Source organism: Sceloporus occidentalis, unplaced genomic scaffold (genome assembly GCF_023333645.1).
Source record: "Sceloporus occidentalis isolate IW3139 unplaced genomic scaffold, rSceOcc1.0.p SCAF_3, whole genome shotgun sequence".
Lineage (NCBI taxonomy): Eukaryota > Metazoa > Chordata > Lepidosauria > Squamata > Phrynosomatidae > Sceloporus > Sceloporus occidentalis.
In genome coordinates this window covers 55,812,755-55,837,707 of record NW_028316983.1, presented here as the reverse complement: position 1 = coordinate 55,837,707, position 24,953 = coordinate 55,812,755, and the positions used below count along the sequence as shown (strand labels likewise).

At 38.6% G+C, this 24,953-nt stretch overlaps 1 protein-coding gene across 1 annotated transcript in view; it reads left to right on the top strand.

Moving 5' to 3' along the window:
- The window catches only part of LOC149315958 (inhibitor of nuclear factor kappa-B kinase subunit epsilon-like), a 51,130-nt gene extending 26,492 nt beyond the window's left edge, over positions 1-24,638 (top strand). The window contains exons 13-21 of the mRNA XM_089514491.1: positions 2,377-2,452; positions 4,052-4,164; positions 10,968-11,044; positions 13,427-13,466; positions 14,852-14,953; positions 16,911-17,007; positions 18,880-18,980; positions 21,730-21,801; positions 21,968-24,638. Coding sequence (XP_089370617.1) covers positions 2,377-2,452; positions 4,052-4,164; positions 10,968-11,044; positions 13,427-13,466; positions 14,852-14,953; positions 16,911-17,007; positions 18,880-18,980; positions 21,730-21,801; positions 21,968-21,995 — 706 coding nt within the window. The 3' untranslated portion in view covers positions 21,996-24,638. The remainder of the gene's footprint in view (positions 1-2,376; positions 2,453-4,051; positions 4,165-10,967; positions 11,045-13,426; positions 13,467-14,851; positions 14,954-16,910; positions 17,008-18,879; positions 18,981-21,729; positions 21,802-21,967) is intronic.
- The last annotated feature ends 315 nt before the right edge of the window (positions 24,639-24,953 follow it).

Here is a 24,953-nt window from a genome sequence, read left to right as displayed (position 1 = left end):
GAGAGTTGCTAATAACCAACTCCTGGGAAATATTGGAGACTACTAATGCTTTTCCACTTCATCTGTATTCTACACAATAATTCTTGGGTTATCCTTACTGTGTTCAAGGTTATTCTTACTGTATTCTCCAAGACATAGCATTCCCCAGGGGCTGAGTAGGTTTTCTCCTTCATGCTTGTTTGTGCATTGTGCAAGTGTTTTCTTTCTTCCAAGTGCAAACTGCAAACACATCCATCCTTTCATATGCTGGAGTTTACATTTTTAAATGTGCATCTCTTGGGACAAGGAAGCAGGGAGCTGGTTTACTATCAAGGCAAATCATTCCTTGATATTTAAAAAACAAACAGTGACTTTGAACCAATAAATGGATATTTATTGGATGAATGTTTACGAATTTGCACAAGAAAAGTATCTCAGTAATGATCTAAAGATTTTTGCAGAACCTGGCTTTCCTGCATGCCAGGTTAAGGATTTTGATTGTTTACACAAGCCAGCACCAAAAAGCTGATAAATCAAAGCTATAGACAGGCAAGATATGCAGCTTTTATTTATATTATCAATATTTTATTGACAAATCAATAAAGGTCTCCTGGCAGTATACAATTAAAATCAACATTATCAGTTTAAAACAATGGGAACAATAAGATGATTTAAAAAGGCTAACACTTATTGAACAGTTTAAAAAGACAGATTAAAACTAGTTAAAATACTTTAAAAACATTCTGGAACCAGAATGTTCCAATTAAATTGGATCCATTCCTCTAATTTCTAAGCCCACTACAGGTATTTTTCTCATCCTTTCTACATTCTTGTTTCATAGAAAATTTAACTTTGCATCCTGGAGAACAGAGACAACTTCTGCTTCATGACAGCAGCCTTCCCCAATCTGTTGGAGTAAAACTCCCACTTGGCTGATAGCTGTGCTTGACAGGAAGTATAATCCAACATTTCTGGAGATTACTGGGCTGGGAAAGGTTATGCTACCCCTCTCATCATAAGGGGTACTAGGGAGAAGTATTACACCTAATCCCTAATGTTCAGATGCGAGAGCTTTGGTTGGTCTCCCCCAGTCTGCTACATTCAAGTCTAATGGACTAGTTGAAGTTAAGGGTGGCCTTTAAACCACATCAGTGCCTTGTCATGCTGCTGAAGGAGACAGGATTATGGAACAGACTGTCTCTGAGAATGGTGGAGCCTTTGGAGGTCTTTAAGCAGAAGTTGGATGGGCATCTTTCAGGAGTGCTTTAGCTGTATATTCTTTGTTCCCTTTCATCTCGAAGATTCTAGAGTTAGATATTATAGTGCTTCTCTGCATTACATCCTGTACAACACAATGCTGAGTCAAGAATGTGGAAAGCCACCATCTGGAGAGACCATGAGATCAGACTTCCCATAGCAGACAAGCTATTAGTACTTATTAAGTGCATCAAGACCCATTGCTGTTAACAGCCATGCTGTGCTAATAATAGATTAAGGCCAAAGAGATACCCAGGATATAACTTGGGAGAAAGGGGGCAAAAGACAAAACAGTTTTGTGGGGGAGCATTGGCAATAGCATAAAAGATGCATTTTTGACCATTTGTCCTAGATTTCAGAAGGATAGTTGCTGTGTTTGGCTGAGATTTCTCATGATCTGTATTACAGGCTAGAGCAGAAAAGTAAAGCCACAAAGACTAGCACTGCAATTTTCAGCTTTGTGCAAGTGGGGGGAAAGACAGTTAGTGCTTATTAAATTTTTAAAACACAGGAGTATAGGAGGATGTAAATTTTTCTGAGCCTGTAATTATCCAATGTCATCATTTGTCTGAAAATGTCCAAAACATACACAGTTGATACCTTGGCCTCTCTTTTGCATCTTACACCTCTCACTTCACCTTGTCATTACTCTCTACAGTGGGTTCTGCTTCCCCACACTGTCTCTTGATTTTGTCTTTGCCTAATTTATGTCTGTGTTTCCCTTTCGCCAGTATTCCAGCTCAGATTCTTGTGTCTTTGCTTTCCTTCAGCTTGTTTGTGGATTCAAATTTCTTTGCTTGTAGACAGCAGTTTGGAAAAAGTGATTTCATACCAATATGCACAAATATCAGCTAAGGCACTCCTTGGAGTCAAAAGTTTTGTATATAGACTGCTGTTGTCTGAAAGTTACAAACACCTATTGACTAGTCCTGTGGCATAGTTGGTGTTGCAATTAACTTTATTCCTCCAAGCTGTTTTGGAAACATTTTTAAACAGTTCCTTTGGATATCTCTGGAAAGTTCTGATGTCAAGTGAATATTTTTCTCCTATTATGGTTACTTTCCAAATCTAAATAAGGGGAAACCCTTTTTGATTAAACAAAAACAATCCAATATCCTACTGCTTCTTTTTATCTGTTAGGTATGAGACTGTTACTGGAGACTGTGAAATTCAAGAGATTAAAGGGGTGATTGAACTGAAAACAAGACTTAAAGCTGTGAGTTATCCCATAAATGGCATCTGGAGAATGTGTAGTACGTTCATATATACCAAAGATCTGATCTAAACTAAGTCAGAGCTGTTTAGAAAAATGTGAGTTACTGTGGTATGTTGAGGGAGTAGAACTAGATACTGCCACCTTGAATATAATCAGTCTTGTCTTATTTCAGAAGCAGGGTTGGACTTGGTTAATATTTGGATGGGAGACATCCAGACACCAGCAATCTCCAGGCAGAGCTAGGAAAAATCTTGCTTGAAACCCAGGAGAGCTACTGCTTGTTAGAGTTGGCTACATAAGCTAAATAGACCAGTGATCTGACTCAAGCTGCTTCCTATGTCCCTAAATGGTGCTATTTACATTTCTAGCCTGCCCTTGTATTCTGATAGTCCTAGGGATAGATACATAGATGTTGATAAAATAATTTGAACCCATCACCATGAGCTCAGAACTCTTGTGTGGTGTACAGTGTCACTACTGGGAGGAAAAGTGTGCTAATCCTTCAGCCATTTTTGAAAGTCTTGGATAGAGAATGGAATTGCTAATAAATTATCTGCAGTGAAATCACCTACTACACCTCAGAAGGGAGGTGTTTCATATACTTTGGTGACATAGAGGCTTTCTTTTTTGTTCTGCTATCCCACCAACCTGTGAAAGTAGCAAAGCTGATACTACAGCCTCCTCTGCTGATTTTATCATTGGGATTTATAGGGTAAAAGAGGGTTCTTTCAGATATTTGGGACCCAAGTAGCTTAGAACTTTATATGTTAACATCAGTACTGTGAACTAAGCTTGGAAACAAATTGGCAAACAGTGAAATACTTAAAACTTGAGCAGTATAAGTCCCACCAGTGCTGCCTGTCTGTACTGATTGCAGCTTCCAAAATGTATTTGAGGAACATCAAACAACATGAAGCAACATTCAGTTTTGAGGCTACCAGAGCATGGGTCATTGTGACCAAACTATCTCAGGATATAAGCTAAGCTTATGAGAGCCAAAATTTTATCACAATGTTAGGTTTTATTTAAAGCCACTCTTACGGAAGGCTCAGTAATTTGTGCATAGCCTGTACATGTGAGCAGAAGAAGTTGATTAGGTCCTTTAATAAAAAAAACTAGAAGAGGAACTAGTAAAAAATAAAAAGTCTATTGTTTAAAATAAAAAGCCATAGTAATATTTCTTAGCATGAACAAAATATATTTTGACTGCTTGTACCTGAAAGGCTGATCTATATGTATTTCCATGCAGAACTGGGTCCCCCCCCCCCCCCCCATAGGCTAAATAAATGTTCTTGTCTGAAGTAAAAATGGAGTTTCTGTAGTATTCACATTTTTTCTTTAAAGTATTCACTTTTACTAGGTCATTTTTATTTATTTAAACTTTTAACTATTTCAAATACTATGCAAAATTAGTTTTTTTTCCAAAAACACAATGTGAACTTATGCGCTTAATATTTTACAGTGTATCAAAATGTTATCAGCAGCAGTTGATTATTTTTGTGACATGTAAATATTGGGTGGAAATATCTGCAAAATAGCAAATGGCCTATAGTTGGACTCCATTAGACCCTATTCTTGACTTTGTCTTGCTTGGTCCAGGTCACTGAAGAGATCTCTAGACATGGCCACAGGATTTCTGAACAACAAACAATGGTGCAGGGCATTTTATCTGAAGTTGGAAAAAAACAGAATCAAATGAAAGAAGACAGAAGGTTAGTAGAACAGAGTGACTTTAAAAGAATGGCTTTAAAAGATGATTAGGTAAGTTCATGGAGGTCTGGGTATGTGAGAAAAATGGGCCATCAATAAACCTAGAAATTTTAATCAAAAAATTGACCTCAAAACCCAGAGTCAACTTATCCATGGGGCAAAGTAAGTACTGTGTTTTAATCCTTATTTTAAAAAGGAAACTATTTCCTGGTGAAAGGCAAGAGTGTAATCTGCTCTGAAAGCACTGAGCTCCTTTACTCTTTCATCCATTCAGCCTTTAGTGTGAGCATTAACAGTTATGCCTGCTGGAATTTTGTAAATTCTTTGGTATAAATTTTCTAGGCTTCCTTTGTTACATGCCCTCAACTTTCACCCTCAACCTATACAAGGGTCATGTCAAAATCAATAATTTTGGCCTCAAAACTTGCCCTTAACTTATACATGAGGTTGACTTGTAGTTGAGTATAAACGGTAGCTGCTGGGCGACACAAAAAGGAGAATGAAAATACACTCATCTCTGCTGGATGGTTTTCTATACATAACTGGTTGGCTACTAAGCAGAATGCTATACTGGTTAGTCCTTTATTCTAATCCAGCAGGCTCTTCTTATAGCACACCTACGTATGAGTAAGTCCATCCCAACTGAACTTGTTGCAACTTATTTCTGGGTAGATATACATACATTTGCAGTGGAAAAGGAGTGATGGTTGTTTATATAAATAAATATAAGAGAGGGAGTAGTAATTATGGAGAGACAATGGAGAGGAGTTTCTATTAAATAGGGCATAGGATTAACTGTAGGTATATGTACACTACACAGTTAAAGCAGTTTTGATATCACTAACCCATTACACCATTTTATGGAATCCTGGGATTTATTGAGATATGTACAACTTTTCATGAGACAGGTAGGGTTCCTCACCAAATTAGAAATCCCAGGATTCTGTAGGACTCAGCTATGGCTGTTGAAGTGCTATTAAAGTGCTATAATCCTGCTATGTGGATAACACCAAGTAAGGGGAGTATCCTATCACTGCTTTTTTTTTTTGCTGTGATATAAATGACCCTTGTTTTCCTAGCTACTCTGCACATTATGTAACTCTGAGCCTTCAAATTAGTTTCAGCCCCCTTTCCTAATACAGAGTCAACAAACAGGAATGGCATGGAAGGAAACATATGCCCGATTAGCTTCTGGGCCCAATATAAAGTGTTGGTGATTACATTTAAACCCCTAAATGGCTCAGGCCCAAGTTACTTGAGGGAATGCCTCTCCCTACACAATCCGCCCCTCACTCTCCGGACCTCTGGAAAGAAACTATTGGAACATCCCAAAGTTAGACTAAGATCAACTTTTGACAAAGTATTTACTGCTGCTGCCCCAACACTCTGGAATGGCCTACTGGAAGAGATCCGTCTTATTAACACTCCAGATGCCTTTAAGAAAGCACTTAAGACGGATCTCTTCCAGCGGGCGTACCCACCTGATCTATTATGATTGAACCCTGAAAATGTTTAGCTCCTAGGGATGATGTGCACATAGATTGTAATAATAATTTTTATATTGTTTTATGTAATCAGTAAACAGTGATCAGTATATGTATGAAATTGTGAGTTGTGAAATTTATGCATTGTAATGCTGATTTTAGCTGTTGTGCTACTGCCTTGATCCATGGGAAGAGGCAGAAAATATAAATAAAGATTTAATATTTATTATTTTATATTGTTTATGTCAAGTAATGTCATGAACACTGTCCAGTTCATGAGTTTTCTGTGCCCTGTTCCATACTTCATTTATAATTGCTTACATATGCTGGGAAGAAGAGAAAAGGAGTAGCATATCTTAGGTGCAGTACAGATCTCCCAAAAAGGTGCCTGTTTTTCCTCCGCAGGGAAGCCACAGCCCCCAAACCGTGCGGCTTCCCTTTTTTTGTCCCGCTGGGCGGATGTTGCAAGTGCACCAATGGTGCACTCATGACGTCACAGATGTGGCATGATGTGCGGACACTATGCATCCATCACATCACAATGGTGGCATCCATATACACAGGCCGCTGCCATTGTTACAGCGCCATGTTGTACTAGGGTTAGGGACCATGCAGTTGCTGCACGGTTCCTTAACCATATCACGGCGCCAGCACGGTGCTTTAGCGCCATGTGTACTGCACCTATGTCAGTAAATGTTATTGGGTGAATGTGGGGGAAATGTGCTTTAAAAATGAATTTTTAAAGTTTTGTTGATGTTGTTGTATTCCTTCAGGTCATTTCTGACTTACCACTGTGCTAAGGCAAACCTGTCATGGGCTTTCCTTGATAAGATTTGTTTTGCAGATGTTTGCCACTGCCCTCCTCTAAGACTGAGGCCCTATACAGACTGGCACTTCGTGCTGGCCTGTTGGTGGAGTTAGGGTGCAGCATCTGCACACTGGATGCCTTAACCCTGCCCCAGGACACCATTTTGGTGTGCACTGGTCCACACAGCTCATGTCATCATCCACATGATGCAGCGCCAAAGGGGCATCATAAAGCTGTGCCACCACGACTATAGTATCCCTTGGAGGGGCAAAAAGGAGTTGCTTTTTGCAGCTCCTTTTTGCTCTCTCCAGAGGTTGGATCGGGGCTACAGCGTGAGGTTGCTGTGGCCCCAATCCAGCTAGTAAAGGGGTGGCTGCAGGTCACCCCTTTGGTGCGGTCTGTATAGCCCCTCAGAAAGTGTGATTTATCCAGTGGGTTTTCATGTTCAAGTGTATATTTGAAACCTGTACCACCAAAGTCCTAGTCTAGCACTCAAATCACTATACCACATTAGCTCTTTAAAACATATGATTACCCTCCAAAAAATCCCCATAAAACAGAAAAGGAAAGATAGAGCAAAATAGGTAAAAAAGAGAGAGGGAAAAGCATACGATATGAACAGGGGGCCAGGCATATAGACAGCAAAGGTGTTATGATTATAAATATTGTAGCTGTGCACCTGTGGGTAATGGTCGAGTAGGCTGTAGTATTGAAAATGGCAAAATTATTAATGTGAACCTGACAATTAATTCAGAGTATAAATCCCACAGTCTCAGGATAGAGAGGAATATGATACCAACCCCATAGTCAGTCTGATGTGTACAGAACACTATTTCAATAGCACTTAATTTCTTTAAAGGACAATTTTAGGGAAAGTCCTTCAAATAAATCCACATGTTAATAAGTGAGAGAGGCACTGAAGTATGCAAAGACATGACTATCTTATTCTCATTTATCATATAAGTGCATGTGCTATTAGGCTCTGGGTTTTCTCCCTGAGAAAAGCACAGACACACAAACAAATACTTCAGATTATGATTATTATTTCAAGTTTCTGTTAAAAACCTCATGTCAAAGAATGAGGAGGAGACTTGCAAATGTGTAATCTGATTTGTGTGTCTTGAAGTAGTCAAAACATACTGACTCAATGGCTACGCTTTGTTTACTAAAAATATTTACATGCTGAGTTTCATCCAAAATGCTATTCAAAGCAGCTTTTAAAAATTAAAATAACAACCCGTAAAAGTCCAGAATTGCTTAAAAGCAAAAACAGAACAACTAAATACAAGCTATACATACCAGCAAAGTTTATGGTTCCTTGCTGAAGCTAGTGTACCTCTTCCAAATCAGGTGAATGATGGTGTTATTCAGAATAGGCTTTGGTTATTAGCCTACACGAGGACCTGGTTTTCTGTGTGGACTGCCACTCATTTTTAGCCAGAATGAGAAACAGTTGCTATACAAGTGGTAGGCAGAAAGAGGGATGTTTTTCCTGCCCTCCCCCAGTCTTGAGACTGTTATTACCTAAAGCTTGAGCAGAAGATGCCATTTCCTTGGATTATGGACCTCCTGAGACAGCTTTAAAGTATCAGCAAAGGCAGAGACTAGCTGAGCTTTTCCAGACAGAAGAGCCTGAAGAGACTGCATGTGGATGTCTGATATTTGTTACCTAGTGGCTCGAGTTTAATCAAAGCTGTGTTTACCATGTCAGTTATTTTTATAGTGTTCTTCCTAGATAGTTGTCACCAGGCTTTATTGGCCAGCATTAATAATATGATGGGAGGGGGAGCTTAGACAGACAAGAGTTGAAATGGACAAAAAGGAGGGCAAAGGCAGCTGTATAAATCATGGAAATAATGGTAGTGAAGTCAGAAGCTCAGTATGACTGTAAGTAGGGTGATACCATCAAGCAAAGTAGTCCAGTGAAGTTCTAAGTATCAGCAGCTAAAGTAAGATGTCAGTCGTGTATCAGCAGGAAAAAAAAATAACATCCTAGGAGGTTTTAGGCAAAGATTTACAGGTGAGCAGTGGTTTGCCCAAGGTTTTCTTGCCATTTTCAAAAATAAATACTTTCCCGTAGCTGTTAACAGGGAAGTATGGCTGGTGGATAACATATTCACTGGTGATAACAAAATTGATTTCATAAAGAAGTGAAATTATGTGGGTGGTACTGGAATATTGTATGGCCTTAAGCCTTTAAATCACACTAAGAAGATGCTAGAGAGCAAGGGGTGCATTCACGGTGAAACTTTGAACAGCTGCTTAACAATGTCAGAATCCCTTGAGAAATGTAATCTCATTGCAGGTGTCATAGCAGGAGGTAGGAGCATTAGGGAGTGTATATGAGTGTTGCCATGTATAATCATTCTACTAACTACATAATGACTTTGAAAACCATGCATAGCTTGTACTGATCTACTTGCATATGGATAGCATATGGCGATAATTTTGGGTCATGTATGGATAGCGCATTATTATTATTATTATTATTATTATTATTATTATTATTATTTATTAACCTTTATTTATAAAGCGCTGTAAATTTACACAGCGCTGTACATGCAATCTTTTTAATTGGACAGTTCCCTGCCCTCAGGCTTACAATCTAGAAAGACACGACACAAAAGGAGAAGGGAGTGGTGGTGGGGAAGGGGCCTTTCTAGTAGGATAATACATATAAAATACATAGCAATACAGGAAATGATTCAATAAAACAGACAACAAAAGAGCATCAAATAGCATTCCACGTCAGTGTATATAAATCTCAAAGTGTAGCAGTGTTGTAACTAACTAATGTATAATAGTGTACTAGTTCATTGTAGTTCTTGTCTCAACACTTGGTGCACTTCCAGTTTTGCACCAACATGCTGAAATAAGTGTTAGAAGCTCCATTTAGATAGGTCTTAACAGAAACATGGCTTGCTACTGGTGGTTGCTGCTGCTGTTGTTGATATTATTTGGTTGCAGTGATTTTGAGCATGGAAGGTAAATTGATATACACTATGTATATATTTATTCTAAATCAGTGCTTAGGCTTTCATTGTAGGAGTTTCCCCAGTACTTGGCACAGTTCTGGAAATCTTAAAAAGAAAATCAGAATCAGTATGGGCCTTACTGAGACAGATTAATTATTCCAGGGTGGACTTTACTAAAACAAGATGTGGTATTCTTGTCTTTCTGAACTCCCCTTGTGTTTGTGTCTGAGATAGGCTTTAAAACTGTCTGTGTGCCACTTCCCCATCTGTAAAATACGCAACTGAATTCCTTCCCTTGCAAAGATGTTGTGGAGATTTCATGGACGATATGCTCCACTGATGTAGAAGTAGAAAAATTAACATTTCACACTGTAAATTAATAGACAGTGGAATTAATCAGTTCTGAAGAGAGACGAATATATTGAGTAAGACTTTGTCTTTGAAAGGCTCAGCAAAATTATGTAGTACACCCTTTCTTGGCTTCTACCAATTCAGAAAAGTTAAAAGTACTGTATCATTAAACCATCCGAGAGCCAGCATGGTGTAGTGGTTTGAGCATTGGACTATGACTCTGGAGACTTGGGCAAGTCACAATCTCTCCGCCTCAGAGGAGGGCAGTAGCAAACCTTCACTGAAGAAGATTGCCAGGAAAACTCCATGATAGTGTTGCCATAAGTCAGAACAACTTTAAAGGCACTCAACAACAACAACAACAACAACAGAACTAAAATCACTTTTTAAAAAATGATTATAATCAGCTAAAAAAAATCAGTTTAAAAACCAATTCAGAAAAGCATTTTAAATTGTAAGTTTAAATTGTAAACATTTTAAAATCGTAAAACAAAAACTTTTTAAAACAAAAGCAAAAAATCTACCCCACATATATAGACATTACAGAACAATTCTGCAAGGCCTTCTCTCCTTGAGCTGTCAGTCTTCAAAGGCCTGCCTAATTTTGTTCTACGAAAAGATAGCCAGGGAAGTGTCAATCTAATTTATTTTGGAAGGGCGTTCCAGAGCCTGAAATGAATGATCCGGAAGGCCCTCTCCTGTGTTCTCACCAGGTGTACCTGTAGGGATGGTGGGACAAGGAGAAGACCCTCTTTAGATTATTATTAAAATATTGGCTGGTTCACATGGGAGGATGCAGTCCTTTTTTGATTGCAGTGTTCCTCCAGTCAAAGACTCCCTGCACATTGTGAATTCGAACACTGGAAATAAAACAATCAAAGTGCTTTCTCTTGATATGCGCAGTATTCTTTCTGCTAGTGATGGGTAGTTGTTGAAGAGATACAAGATGAATTCTGTGATTGTGCATTCCATTCTAGGTTTCTGCTGAGGGCTCTTCATTCCAGCCTTGCCTCTCATGATGCCAAGGTTATGCCTAGGCAAGATTTAACCATGATGTTTACTAGAACCTCTTTCTTTCTTCCCATTCTTTCCTTTCTGGGCTAGGTTCCCTGGGAATTCGGTATTACCATAGCCCCATTCTTTAGTTTAGGATGTGATATAACTGGTATTTTATTTTTTTCTTTCAGCATCCAGAAGATGGAGGCTTGTCTTGACAAAATGCAGCTCATCTACATCCAGTTCAAGGAGGCCCGGAAATGCCCACGTGAGTTATTGATAATGTTTGTCCCTGCTATAAGTGTAGATTCCTTGTATCTTATAAATCATATGTCTGTTAGATGCAACCAGAACAGCAACATCTTCAAAGGCAACAGCTGTTTAGCCAGCTCTTTTGAAAAAATTAAAATAAGTCCAATTAGACTTTTTATTAGCATTATCGTGAAAACACTATATGAGCACTTTAGGATTCTACCAGTACATTTCTTAGCACCTGTGTAGATAAGATAAAATGTATGAAAAATATGAGAAACCCCAAGGCTACTGACCCCATCTGAAAAATATGGGACTTGTGTTTCATTTGTGTAGTTCAGTTCATAATTTGCCAAGTTCCAGCATATACTGTAGCAGAACAGAAGCTGATTAATACTTAACTACTAGCAATGTTTTTATTTCCCCTTCACTATGGAAATTTTATGCCATGTTTTATTTTTATTTTTCCATCTCTGGGATCCTTCTGAAGTGTGTAAAATGCGGACTGAAGACACAGCCCAGTAATAAAGCTACAAATAAAGATTATATATTTTATAATATAATATGATTGATTAAAAGTCTCTGCCATAATAAAATATATGTAAACACTTAGCATATGCCAGAGATGTCAGGGATGATGGGAGTTGTGGCTCTTCACCTGGCCTGGAACTCACCACCTGGTTGTGCACCACGCTGACCAGTTTTGGCCAGTTGTTATATCTTTGCAAGAGTTGCAGAGAACAGGCTGAAGACCCTGACAAACTCTCCGAGCCTTCTCACTCTTGCTTCCACAGAAGTCTTCACCCTTCTTCACCAGGGTCCTGCTGGTTCTTGTAGCTTCACCCAAGACACCAGACAACTCAGTAGTCTTATATAAAAGATCTACTTTATTCTACTATATACACAGCTCCAAACTATCCAACACAACAATACTCCTCACTACTCTCCACTATGCAACTACTACCCACAAAACACACTGGGATCCATAGTCATTATTATAGTCAAAGCATGGTACCACCCACTGTGGTCTGTTTCCACCCAGTAGGCGTGTACATCATTCCCATTGGTTCTCTTTGTTCATCCTACAATTAATGATTTCATCATCTCAGCCTTGACCACTTTACAATTGTCAGGTGTGTCCAATTATTCACTATGCATTTCTTGTCCTTGGCACTCAGTACTTGTTAATTGTATTACCATTCACACCTGTGTGGTTCTCCATTGGCTTCTGCTGAGTCACTCTGACTCTCACATACATGTTTTATTTCACTTACTGTATATCCCATGTGGCTTTTTCCTTAACAAGAGATTGGCTGAATACAAGGCTAATAGGGCTGCACAGAGAATAAAATGATGGGAATGAAGCACTGTCTATAATGTTCTACACTGACAGACATTACCCACTTCTTGCATTCTTAGTCTATGCAGGGCAGGAGTCAGGACCTGACAACCTTAGACAGCTCCTAAGGTCTCACACTCAGCAAGGAGCCACCTGTGCTTGCTGCCTTGTACAGCTTTGAAAAGAATTTGATATACCCTCAGGAGGCTTAATCTGACTCTACAAGGTTGGCTGTGACCTCCATGTATCCCACCACCCCCATAATCTCAACTTCTCCCAAAAATGGCCCAAAATACAATTTTCCGGTGGGGGGGGCACCTGGAACCACTTAAAGACACACACAAACCTCACTGTTACCCTTAGTAATAATAATAATACTGCACCTCCCCCCCCCCCCCCAGTCTTGTATTTCAGTCTTGTATCCCCACATGGGAAAAAATACTGTCATGCAGAATAATGAATAAAGCCCACGTTTTGAATGGAAACTCCATGGCTTTACTCTGTGAAATCTGTTAGCCTTCAAATTGCTTTTTGTTGTTTTGCTTCATTTCTTTTCTTTTCTTTTTTCTTTCCTTCGTTTTTCTCCTCTTCTCTTTTCTTTTTTGCTAAAATTTGGGAAGTGTCGCTCCTCACAAGAATAGCTCTGAAAGCCCACCTTCCAGCTAGAACGAAGGTTCAAAACACATTGCAGAAATAATTCAGTTGGAGATCACATTAATTGCCCTGTCTCAATGCTTAGGAATTCTGGGAACTGTAATTTATTGTGGCACCAGAGTTCTCTGACTGAGAAGGCTAAATGTCTCACAAAATTACAGTTCCCAAAATTCCCTAGCATTGAGCCAGGGCAGTTAAAGTGGTCTCAAATTGGATTATTTCTGCAGCGTGTTTTGGATCTAAGTTCCAAATACCATTGGTTTTCATTGGTTATGCAACACCTCCCCATTTCTTGGGTAATCTTGCAATATACTGGATGTGAAATCCTTTGTAAATATTAATTTATGAATCTGCAAAGCACTCATCTGTTAAAGCTAATAAGTTGCTTCCCTCCCCCCCCTCCAGGCCTTAGCTACAATGAACAGCAGATCCACAAGCTAGATAAGTGAGTATAAGAATTCTTTTATTAAACATAGCTAATGCTTAGAAATTATTAATTCCAAATATCCATCTCAGTTTGTGCGAATTAGTACAATCGGGGGGTGTCCCACCTGCAGCCCAATGTTGGGTGGTGCTGATTCTGGGAAAAGTGGAGCTTAAATTATTAAGCTCCACTTAATAATTTCATGGGACTGAAGCAACTTTCCTATGAAGAAAAGTTATCTAGGGGCTCTTTAGACCAAAAAAGTTAGAGAAGGGGAATAATAGATGTATATAATGTTGTGTGTGGTGTGGAGAAAATGAAAAAGGACCTGCTCTCCCCCCAAAATAATACTGCAGCCTACCCAATGAAACGTGAATTGTGGAAGATTCAGGACAGATAAAAGGCAGTACTTCATCTCACAGCACATAGTTAGAATGTGGAATTCGCTGTAACAAGATGTAGAAAGCAACCTGGACAGTTTTAAAAGGAAATAGGCATGTTTGTGTAGGATACAGCTGTCAGTGTCATAATGGCTGAGGGGGATACTGAGAACTATACTCCAAAAAGAATAATAATAATAATAATAATAATAATAATATAATAAAAATTTATTTATATTGCTTTTCCAAGGATCAAAGTGGTTTACATAGAGTTTAAAACCAATTACAAAACACATCATAAAATAGATAAAACCAAGAGCACTAAATACAATATACAATCTAAAAACAATCATTCAATCAATCAATAGGGTGAGGTAGAGAGTCAGTGGGATCAGAGTACACGACTTCATTTTCCAGGGGGGAAGGCTTGACAGAAGAGGAAGGTTTTAAGCCTCTTTTTAAATGTTTCCGGGGGTGGGTGGGTGATAAGACGGAGCTCGTCGGGAAGACTATTCCAGATTTGTGGGGCCTCTACTGAGAAGGCCATCTGGGAAGTAATAACATGTTTAGAAGGTGGAATTTCCAACAAGTTCTTCCCGGTTGTTCTGAGTGTGTGGGGCGGATTATATGGGGAGATGTGGTCCCTCAAGTAACTTGGGCCCAAGCCATGTAGGGCTTTATAGGTAATAAGTAACTTTCCCATGCTTTGCCTTGTACAGTGCTAAGTTAGATTGTCCAAATGTTTCCTGCTGTGACTGTCAGTGGCCCATGAGGGCTTTGGGCAGAGGTCTTTCACACAATCTTTTACCAAAAATGTAACTGGAAATGCCATGGACTGAATGAGGGATATGCAAGACCTCTGCACTACTAGTGAGAAACAATTGCCTCCTGAAAACAAAATATTATTTCCAGTATGTTCACACTTCCAGTTTGTTCAGGCTTTGTCCTCCATATTGTCAGGACAAAAGCTAGATTGCCAAAACAAATAACTAGAGTAATGTATATTTTCTTTTGTTTCATTTTAAGATTGAATTTAGGACATTCAGCCAAAAAAGTTATTTCAGTTTTCCACGATAATTGTGTACAGCAATACCAAGCTGCTCTTTTGGGACATGGAACTAGAATGAGGTAACTGATGTGCTCTTTGAATGCTTTCACTGACTGCTGATAAAATGTTAACATTTTGTTCCCCAGTTCCTTTTATATATAGTTCATTGTTTGATTTTTGGTTGGAATGTGAATAATTCAATATGTATATCATCATACTATATGATTCTACAAAGAAATATGTTGCCTTTTCTGTCATTAAATTATTCATGTGTTAAGCTCCAGTTGACTTTTCTAGACAAAGTGGTGTTTTTGTTTTGTTTTTTAAAATGGAGCCAGGCTTATAGTAATGAAACAAAATGGGGGTGAATTAGTCCTTGTTGGCAACAGTGCCTTCATATTATGCATATATTGTTTCTATTCAGCCTTCATATTTATCTTTCCAATTGGTCATCTGACTCAGTAAAATGTATTTTTCTCATTAGTACCTAGTCTATTAGTGGAGTTGTGGGATTAAATAGGTATGTGGGTTTTATTTCCTTGAATGATATGTTGCACAACATGATAGTTGAGACCTTATAAATAAATGTGTATTGCTGAGTTGATGTTTGTACTCATTTCACCAGGGTACACACATTGTAAATCTTTCCAAACCTCTGAGTTTGAATATTGATGGACTTCCTTGTTTTTCAGTATCAAGCAAGTTTCTCATATTGGAATGATGCCATTATTAAGACAAAGAGCAGCACTTAGAATGATTTTATGTTAAATGGTGTTTTGGGAATAATGCAAAGAGCAAATTGCCAAGTGGTGATAGAGAGCCAATGCATTGATTTATTACATTGAAGAAAAGTGCAGTCATTTAAGGAAATAACTGCTACCACAACTGGGTTTTTAATTGCAAGGTGCCTTTAAAACACAGCAGCTTTTTTCCATTTGGTTACCCTGAGCTCATGTGTTTCTGATACACAAATTATCACAGTTACTCGTTGCTTGTTGAACATAAGAGGCCAGGCTTGAGTGGGTTCTATTGAGATCCAGAAATTCAGAGTTGGATTAAGGAACCTTGACCAATGTGTAGATTTATTACAAACTAACAGAGTGAAAGATTGGAATTCAGTTGCAGATTCAAAGACTTTAGGTTGATTTCAATAGGCACAGGCTAATTTTATCAGTTTATTGCCGAAATCAGTAGAGCTTAGATCATGAATTGGGTCCGTTAAAAAACATTTTAAAATTTTTTTCCCTTTATTGAACAGATACATTACAGTTCATAGAGGCATAATAGTGATTATCACTGACTTGTGAAAGATTTATATTCATTTTCAGTATATATCAGTTTGCACCAAGGCCATTACAAAGGGTCTAGGCAGACAAATGGACTTGCGGAGATATTTATACATGATGAACTAATCGGTGTAGATTATATCAGATCATTTTTATGAACCATTTCTTGGATGCCCAGCAGTACTTTGACCTTCAGAGTTGTGTATTCCAGTTTGCCAATTAGCTCCTTTCTCATTCCCTAAAGAATGCAGACCTGCTCAGAAGTTTGTTTTTGTCCATGAGGAAAGGGAGTCGGGGTCATGTGCTCAAGTCGTGCTCCCTCCTTCATTCTGTCCCTGTATTGCCAGGGAAGAAGGTCTGTCAAGAAACTATAACTGCCTTGGTTGAATGCAGTTACAGAGCTCAATACACAGTTTCAGCTTGCCTTCCTCTGAGGCTGAGAGAGCATGACTTGCCCAAAGCCAACCAGTGATTTTCCATGGCCAAGTGGAGATTCAAGCCCTCATCTCCAGAGTTGTAGTCCAATGTTCAAATCACTACACCATGCTGGCTTTTCAGTGGAGTAGAGGGAATTATGTGGAATAACATGAATGCTATATGGCTTGACCATTCCTCACATGGCAAATTCTGTGAACGTTTGTTCCTGAGCATCTCAGGATTTCCCCTTTAGATCAACCTTAAATACTTAGGTCTTCATGAAGATAATAAATTAACAACTGTTTGACTTAGATGTTCACTTTTTTCCCATCAGGAAGGCATTTGAGATATGGAAGCATTTGAAGAAGCTGAACAGATCTTTAACTACTTGCAGTGCAGAGATGTCAGAATGCCAGAACTGCTTGTTCAAAGTAAACTGACTTTTTTCCTATTCTAGCAACTGCACAAAGGAGGAGTGAGAAATGGTTGGTGTCAAGCCATTAAATCACCCTCTTGTGACCAAGTGGATTATATCTCCCTTCCCTCCACACACCCTGAATGTTTCAAGTCTCAGCTGAAATTCTTGCCTAGGCATACTTTGTCTTGAACTTAACAGTAAAAGTACAAACATGGAGCTCCGACAAGCAATATTGAAGACCTGGTTGAAGCAGTACTCTTCACCATTGCACAGAAAAGCTATATGGGGATGGGGTGGGGGGTGGAGGTGAGGAATAAAAATAATTAATTAATATTAAGTGGGTAGAAATCAAACTCCACTGAAGTGAGTTTGATGAAGTCCATTAAAAAAAAAAGAACACACATCAGAAAGGGGAGAATTGTATCTCTGTGCTGGCTTCTTTTAAACAGTCTCAGCTTCTGGACTGTTAAGAGTTAACAACCTTTTCACTACTCACTAATTGCTGGTTTGCATGCTTGCTACCTTCCTAGTTTTTTTCTTTACCAAATCACTCTAACCTGCACACATTTTCTTTCTTTCTTCTCTGTCTCTCTCTCCATTAGATCATGTTTTTCAATATACACAGGTTTTTTTTAGTATATAAAGGTCCTGTTCAGATGGGCCCTTTGTGGTGTCATGGCGATGTGCTAGGGTTGCCTCAGGGCGTCGTGTGCACACGCCCCGCAACCCTAGCACATTGCCATGATGCCATAGCTGTGCGGCACCGTCCAGACAGCACGCACAGCTATGACGTCACTGTTGCACGGTGTCTAGATGGAACCATGCGGCAGCGATGTGCTTCTGCCACCGCCAGCTGTTTATGGTGGCGCAAAAAGGAGTCGCTTTTCAGCGCTCTTTTTTCACGCAACTGCACTGCACAATTTGGTTGCTGTGGCGCAACTATGCGAAAAAGAGAGGTGGCTCCCAGCCACCTCTTTCTGGCAGTCTGTATCCCACCAAAACTACCTTTATATATTTTACAAGGAATACTAAGGTATTACTTTTTTGTTCCTGGTGTGTGTGGTTAGGCCCAGGATTGGTTATACTTCAGCTTCTGTCTTGCCAGTTTAAGAGGTCCAGTACTATCACATTTCCCACCACAGACTGCCACAGTCCAAGGAAAAATGAAATAATAAAATAAAAGTTTCTCACATGTACTCATTTCCTCTGTCATGTACCTTCTTTCTATCCTTCTAGCAAAGGTAGTGGAACAGTGTTAGGCACAGGGCAAACACTAGAGCCAAGGCAACATTCCTATCCACCACAGAAATATTTACTCTGTGTATTTTAGTGAATGCTCATTTCATACAACTAAATTCTTCCCTATTGCCTTCTGAATTACTCTGCAAATGTAGATGAACATTTTGAGCTTGTATAGCCACTACATAAGCACATAAGCCCCCACCCCCACAGCTAGCAAAAAAGGACTTAGAAATAGGAACGTGATAGGGGAAGAAGAGACAAACACATCCTGATTTTTAATTATCTAGAGGACTAGGAAGACTAGTAAAAGTAGAGATGGACACCCCTCCCCTTGGTACCTTGTTTAAATCTAGTCTAATAAAGACAATAAGAGTAGCATAGCTGATGTTTTCTGAATATCACATATCCCACTATAATCTGTCCTCAACTGGTATGTGAAATAAACAGTCATTATTTCCAGCTGCAGTCTCTCTCTCTCTCCCTGTGTCAATTTTAATTTTCTTGGTGGCTATGCCTTTTATTTATATATTGCTCTTGGGCTGTTTATTTTTAAAGTAACTCCACTTTTCATAATTTCTAGTTATAACTGGAAAAGTTTGGTGACCCTGTAGTGATAATGCCATTTTATTTCCCTTATTTTCAGGTTTTAGATGAGTTGCACCAGAGAATCCTTCGAGACAAAATGACATCTTCTACACCTACTCCAGTTTGTTTAAATCAGAAACATAAAGATGTGGTGTTTGGGTACGTGTGCACACGTTTACCTGTGAATGCATACAGAGAACATTCTCCTCTTTCCACACTGTAAAAGTTGAGAAAGGCAACAGGTGCCCTTCATGATGCCCCCCCCACCGAGCTTTATTTATATCATATGAGCTGCTACACATATTATCATGTGATCTATCACCTTGATGCCCACAAAATCAAAAGAATAGACTGTATACATTCTGAAATATGTACCAGTGATACCATAATATTGATTTGGACATTTAAGCTGTTTGGAGGACCTTATTTTCCCCATGCGAGTCTATCTGGTTTTAAGATCTTGAGATGTTCCCTCTGTCTCAACACCCTCAAGGACAAAGTTATTGAGGACACAAGAGAGGACATTTTTGTGGATTATGCACAAGCTTTCAGTCTCCTTTTCAAGGGAAGATAGGCTTCCTCCCTCCCAATTGTCCTTCCACTGGCAGACAAAGACCTTTTTATTCAAACTGGTTTTTGCCCAGGTTTTTAGTGGATGATACTCCACTTTTCTCCTATTGTTGAGTTTTTAATTTCTTTTTCATATGATAGTAGCTTGATGTAATCTTTTGTTTAATTGAATTTTAATATTGTAAATTATATTTTAGCTGTATAAATTTTTAAATCATGTCATGAGATGCCTGGAGTCTGAGCATTCAGAGAAAGGCAAGATCAAAGCAAAGCAAAGCAAAACAAAACATAATTGACATGATTCTTAAACCATTAAGAATTCAAGAATCATTCTTACTAATATTAAGAATCCTGTAGGTGTCATACACTGACACAACTGATGGTTATACCAATGTATATACTTTTGAATTTAGGAGGTATTCATTACCCCCTTGCACAAAGCCCCTCTCTCCAGCATAGGCACAGCCTGAGATTGTTGTTGCACATTTCCAGTCAGTGGTCAAGAGAGCAAGGGCGTGGAAAAAAAGGCCTTTACCCTCCTGGACATCCCATACTTGCTGGATGTCCAGGTTGTCTGGTTGACCAACTGTAGCAGGACAGTTCCCAGGAATCCCCCCCGCCCACATTCCCTCAGCAACTATTTAGCTATGGGGACATGCAGGCCCTGGTGCCTTCAAGCTGGAAAGGGGCAGTGCAGTGCAAGTACACTGGCAGAGTTTTACTGTTCACCAGCAGCATTGTTGCATTTCACTTTCAGAATTAAAATATATCTCACAACTTTGGTGATGAGCCAATGGTATGATTTTGCTGAGTAAAGCAGTTCCATCAGTTCAACTGTGGGAGGCAGTCTCCACACACCTTCAATTGGACTTCTTTCTTCTAGAACAGATTTTTAAGTGGCTGAGAGATCTTTCCAGATCTCTAGACAACCTAAAAATCTGTTCTAGAGAGTTTCCCAGCATTCTGGAGCAAATCTTGAAGATATACTTGAAGAGCAGGAGCTCTGTATGGAGAGCAGGAGCTCTTGAGAACCATACTTGGTCCCAATTCTGTTTATGGAACTACTTCCATTGGCAAAAATGGACTTTTGGATCCTCTCCCTAGTTGTTAGTCATTAATTTTTTAGAATTTTCCCTGGACAAAATTTTTCTAAACTACAAAGACCAAGAGTTACGTGTTGTTCACATTTACAAGCAAATGTGTCTCCAGACCCACCTTCCAGGCACTACTTTGTAAATGATTTGGGGCCACCACAAAATGAGTTTTTTCACTCAGTGCTCCATAGCTCTAAGTGATGGCACCAAAACATACTGTGAGATGTTGTTCATATTATAGCTAGTAGTGGAATGCTAATTGCAAGCTGAGCCTGACATGTTGGTAAGAGTGAACAGAAAAAAGAATTCACAGGCAGTGAAATAACTGATTATATTTAACTAATCCAGTGTTGAATTTTAAAGAACATGACACATCTGAAGATTTTACAAGATATTTTTCACAATTTTGTTTATGCATGATTTAATTTTTTCAAGTCCTTCCCTGTATATTTAATAATCAGAAAACTCAGCTTTCAGAATATTTTTATAATTAAATTCCAACTGCAAAAAATGTGATTTTGAACACTGATTTGATCAATTTTATTGCCATAAACTGGCTTTACTCAGTAATTTTTTTCTTCACAAGAACATTTGTACTGATATGGTCACATCAACTGTTTCAGTTTGATGAAGATAGAAAAGATGTTAGTGCAAGAAGCAAATAGAAATTATTGCTTTAGTAGGCTGAAAGTATTTATAAGGCATCCCAAGAGAGCTGACATTTTGAAAAAGAGGCCTGCACTTGAGACAATAGAAGATTATGGCCTGTACTCTGATAAGGACTTGCATTATTGTAGTCCTTCAACTTTTTGCAGGAGAGAGATTTAATATAGTTTGCCTCTTATTTGCAGTATCAGTGTTATTCACTTTTTAAAAAATGGTATGAAAGGAATGCAATAGGACTACTTCCTGCAAGCAGTTGATTCAATGCATCTGTTCTAGATGGGACTTACAATTGGATTTAGGAATTTTGTACAGTATTGTAAGATGATATAGCAGCTGAAAAGTGGGCACTGGCAGTAGAGTGAGTTGTACAGGCAAAGGTGACGGATGTGAAAGATCAAGTGGGAGCTGTGCAGAACAAATGGGAGGGAATCTGTTGACGACCATGTGCTGAGAAATCGCTGCAGGCAACTCAGTATTGTTACCAATTGAAGTATTTTCCCTGTTGCCTCTTGCTTGGCAATAGCTGTATAAATAATAGTGTGTGAAAGATAGTTTTTGATTTGCTTTGTACTGAATAGGATACAAGAACTTCAGGATCAAATGAAAATAGTTGCTCACAATCTCCAGCTCAACAACAGCATCATCCAGCGGTAAGAGGCTCTGATATTATTAGTAGTATATACAGCTATACATGTACCAAGCATTGTGGAAGATAATGTTCTCCCAAATTTGCCAAATATATACATGCAGAATATGAGTTATGACCTCATTTCCTGATCTTTTAATCTAAATCTCCTTTTGCTTTTCTTTCTGTAGGTTAAATGGTGTTGCACCAGGATTATAGGGGACGCAGTAAGGTGCTGAGCCTGAAACAACATTATAATGTGGACAAGTTATTGTCATCTAAGACCAATGGCAAAAATATTAATATTCACTCTTAAAGATGCCGATGAATTCTATCTCCCTGCTGTAGCACTTTGGTGTGGCTTTGAGCCAGTCCTCCAGCTAATCGGCATGCTTTATTCATTAGCCAAGTATCTCTGATGTTCTTATTTTGTGTTTAGGGAGAATGATTAGTATATGTGTTGATTTCTGCAGTGGAGGGTGGCAATTCTATTTCCTTGGTTCAGTAAGATTAAACCTTTTGGAGCATCTCATCAGGTATATTCTGGGAGAACACTCAGTTGTGTTTTTTTGCTTGCAATACAGCATTAAAAGGCACTGGAAAAACAAAAATCTGGAAAACATACCCTCACCTGCAGTGCCCATTGTTCAGAAGCATAAATATATATTTCTCTAGTAAAGATCATAAAGATCAGTGTTAATTGACAGGGATCCTATGTCCAAGTTGCTCACAGTACATGCTAGGTCATGAGCAGTGACCGAGATACCAATCCCAAAACATTCATACCAGAGAGCTCTGTGTGTGTGTGTGTGTGTGTGTGTGTGTGTGTGTGTGTGTGTGTGTGACAGATCTCCAGTGGAGTTTATGTATAAACCAGCTATATATCTGTAGATTATGTATATTTACAAACAATAATGAGCATTTGCATCATAAAAGTCTTATATCTATTTTATTATCAGTGGCTAGAATGATTATGGCTAAGGGATAAAAACATGCTGAGTAAGTAGATCTTCTTGCATGGAGGAAGAGGCTGTGGGACAGACTAGTTTGTCATGGTATGGCAGCCAATAATTGCTTTTGTAAATAATATATCTGATATCCTGAGACCATTCGGGTTTCAGCATAAATATTGGAAAGATATGTTACGGGAGTCTTGATACCTTCCTTTTTGGAAAATAAATATTCAGGATTATTCACTGGGAAAAATAAAAAGGAATATATATATATCTTTACTGTACTAGGAAACTGATTCTCATTAATTTTAATCTGTTTTGTCATACAGGGTATATTCATGTTTTGTTACGTATTGGTGTATTTTGTGTTGGTATTGTTATTAAACTAATAAAAACTAATTACAAAAAGATGAACCAGCTATATGTCTCAAAGCAAGTTGCCAGAATCTGACATGCATGAAATTGGAATCCCCTAAGAAACCAACACATCCTGACCCCAGGACCACACCTTGGCAATGGTGACAGTTGTTGGCTCTTGTTCAGAAACACCTGAATGATGATGGTGTACTGGACATTAGGCAGGGTTGCTACTTTAAGATCCCCACTCAGAGAAGATACAAGGGCTCTGGAACGCACTGGAGCAAGGGGTCCACTTTTTCATATGTATTCTTAGTGCCAGGGAGTACTTATATTGGCTTTTGGACTGTCTATTGAAACCTGGCCTCATGCCAAAAGTCTCACTGTATATTATGTAGACAATCCCTGTTGGTACCTCTGGTTGACCATCAGGTGAGGTTGTATCTTGCACACATATTCGTATTTTCCCAATATCATCTGACCAAAAGATACCGTAGGTCTTTGAAACACTCCAGAAGTGAACAAAACTTGTGTAAGAAGAGATGGTGGTAGGATGAGTATGTGCTAATGGCAATGGGAAATTCTGTTCTGACAACTTTGTTCCCTGAAGGGAAAAAAAAAGCTTTGAAGCATTTTTTAATACAGTTCCCTCCAGAAAGAAGCCTTTTCATATTCTGAAAACCAACAACAGTTATGCACTATATCCAGCCAAATCGAAATTTCTTTTTATAGATATAAGTATTATGTGCACATACTATATTCATGTAGTAGTAGTAAAAGTTTATTCGGTCATTGACCAGCAAATACTATATTCATTTTACTAGTTTATCTAGAATGACGAAAAACAGTAGTAAACAAGCTGACTCCCTCCTGTTGTTTTGATCTATGGTTTGGTGTAATGATTAGATAGTAGGATGGGGGTTTGGAAGATCCTGCTTCTCAACCCCATTGAGCTATGGGAACTTATTGGGTTGTCTTGAGACACTTACTCTGCCTCAGCTTGACTTACCATAAGCATTGCTTTGAACATAAAGTTGGGAGGCCAGAAGCCAGGTTCTTTTCCTTTCATTCATTGGAAAAAAGATGTGCTATAGAAATTGATATATGAACTATTAGAACTGGACATATGGACTGTTCCTATTATTGTAATTTTTATTATTATTATTTTAAAAACAAAATCGTATCTTGTTTTGACTGATTTCTGGCCTTCAGGGTGGCATTTCCTGACAGGGAAAAGTAATAGCAGTGTCCCTAATCAAAAGCATTTTGAGGCAGTGAATATTTATAAAAAAAAAATAACAACCAACCATATTTTCCATGTGGTTAAAGTTGGACTAGGAAAAATTTGGCAGGATTCCCTCTCTGGTATGTTGTTGTTTTTTTAAATAAAAGCAAACCAGATAATCCCCAAATGTAGCAATAAAGGCTTGTTCCAATATGCCAGTTTGTGATTTGGTTACCCTGTGCTTTGTGAAGGACAGGATAAGCTGCTTGATGATTCTGTTTAAAAAGCTGTATTTAAGACATAAGTGGAAATACATGAGCAGAAATACAATAAAGATAATGACTGTTTTAACTGTATGTTCAAAAATGAGAGACTTTCCTAAATGTTCCAGTTATAAGGCAGATCATAAAGTGCCATAAAAAAATCTCTGTCCCTCAGTGTTAGGCGTCATGAAGCAAATTCTCTCATGGAAAGAATCTGTTCAAAGGGTTTGGTTTTAGGACTGTGGAAATAGATTATAGTTCTTTTAAAGTGTTTCTTTTTTGCTTGCAACATTCTGCACCCCTGTTGATCCAAATTATTGGTTCTTACAAATCTATTTGAAGGCTCTACTTCCCAATTCTACTGGTACCTTTTTGTCAA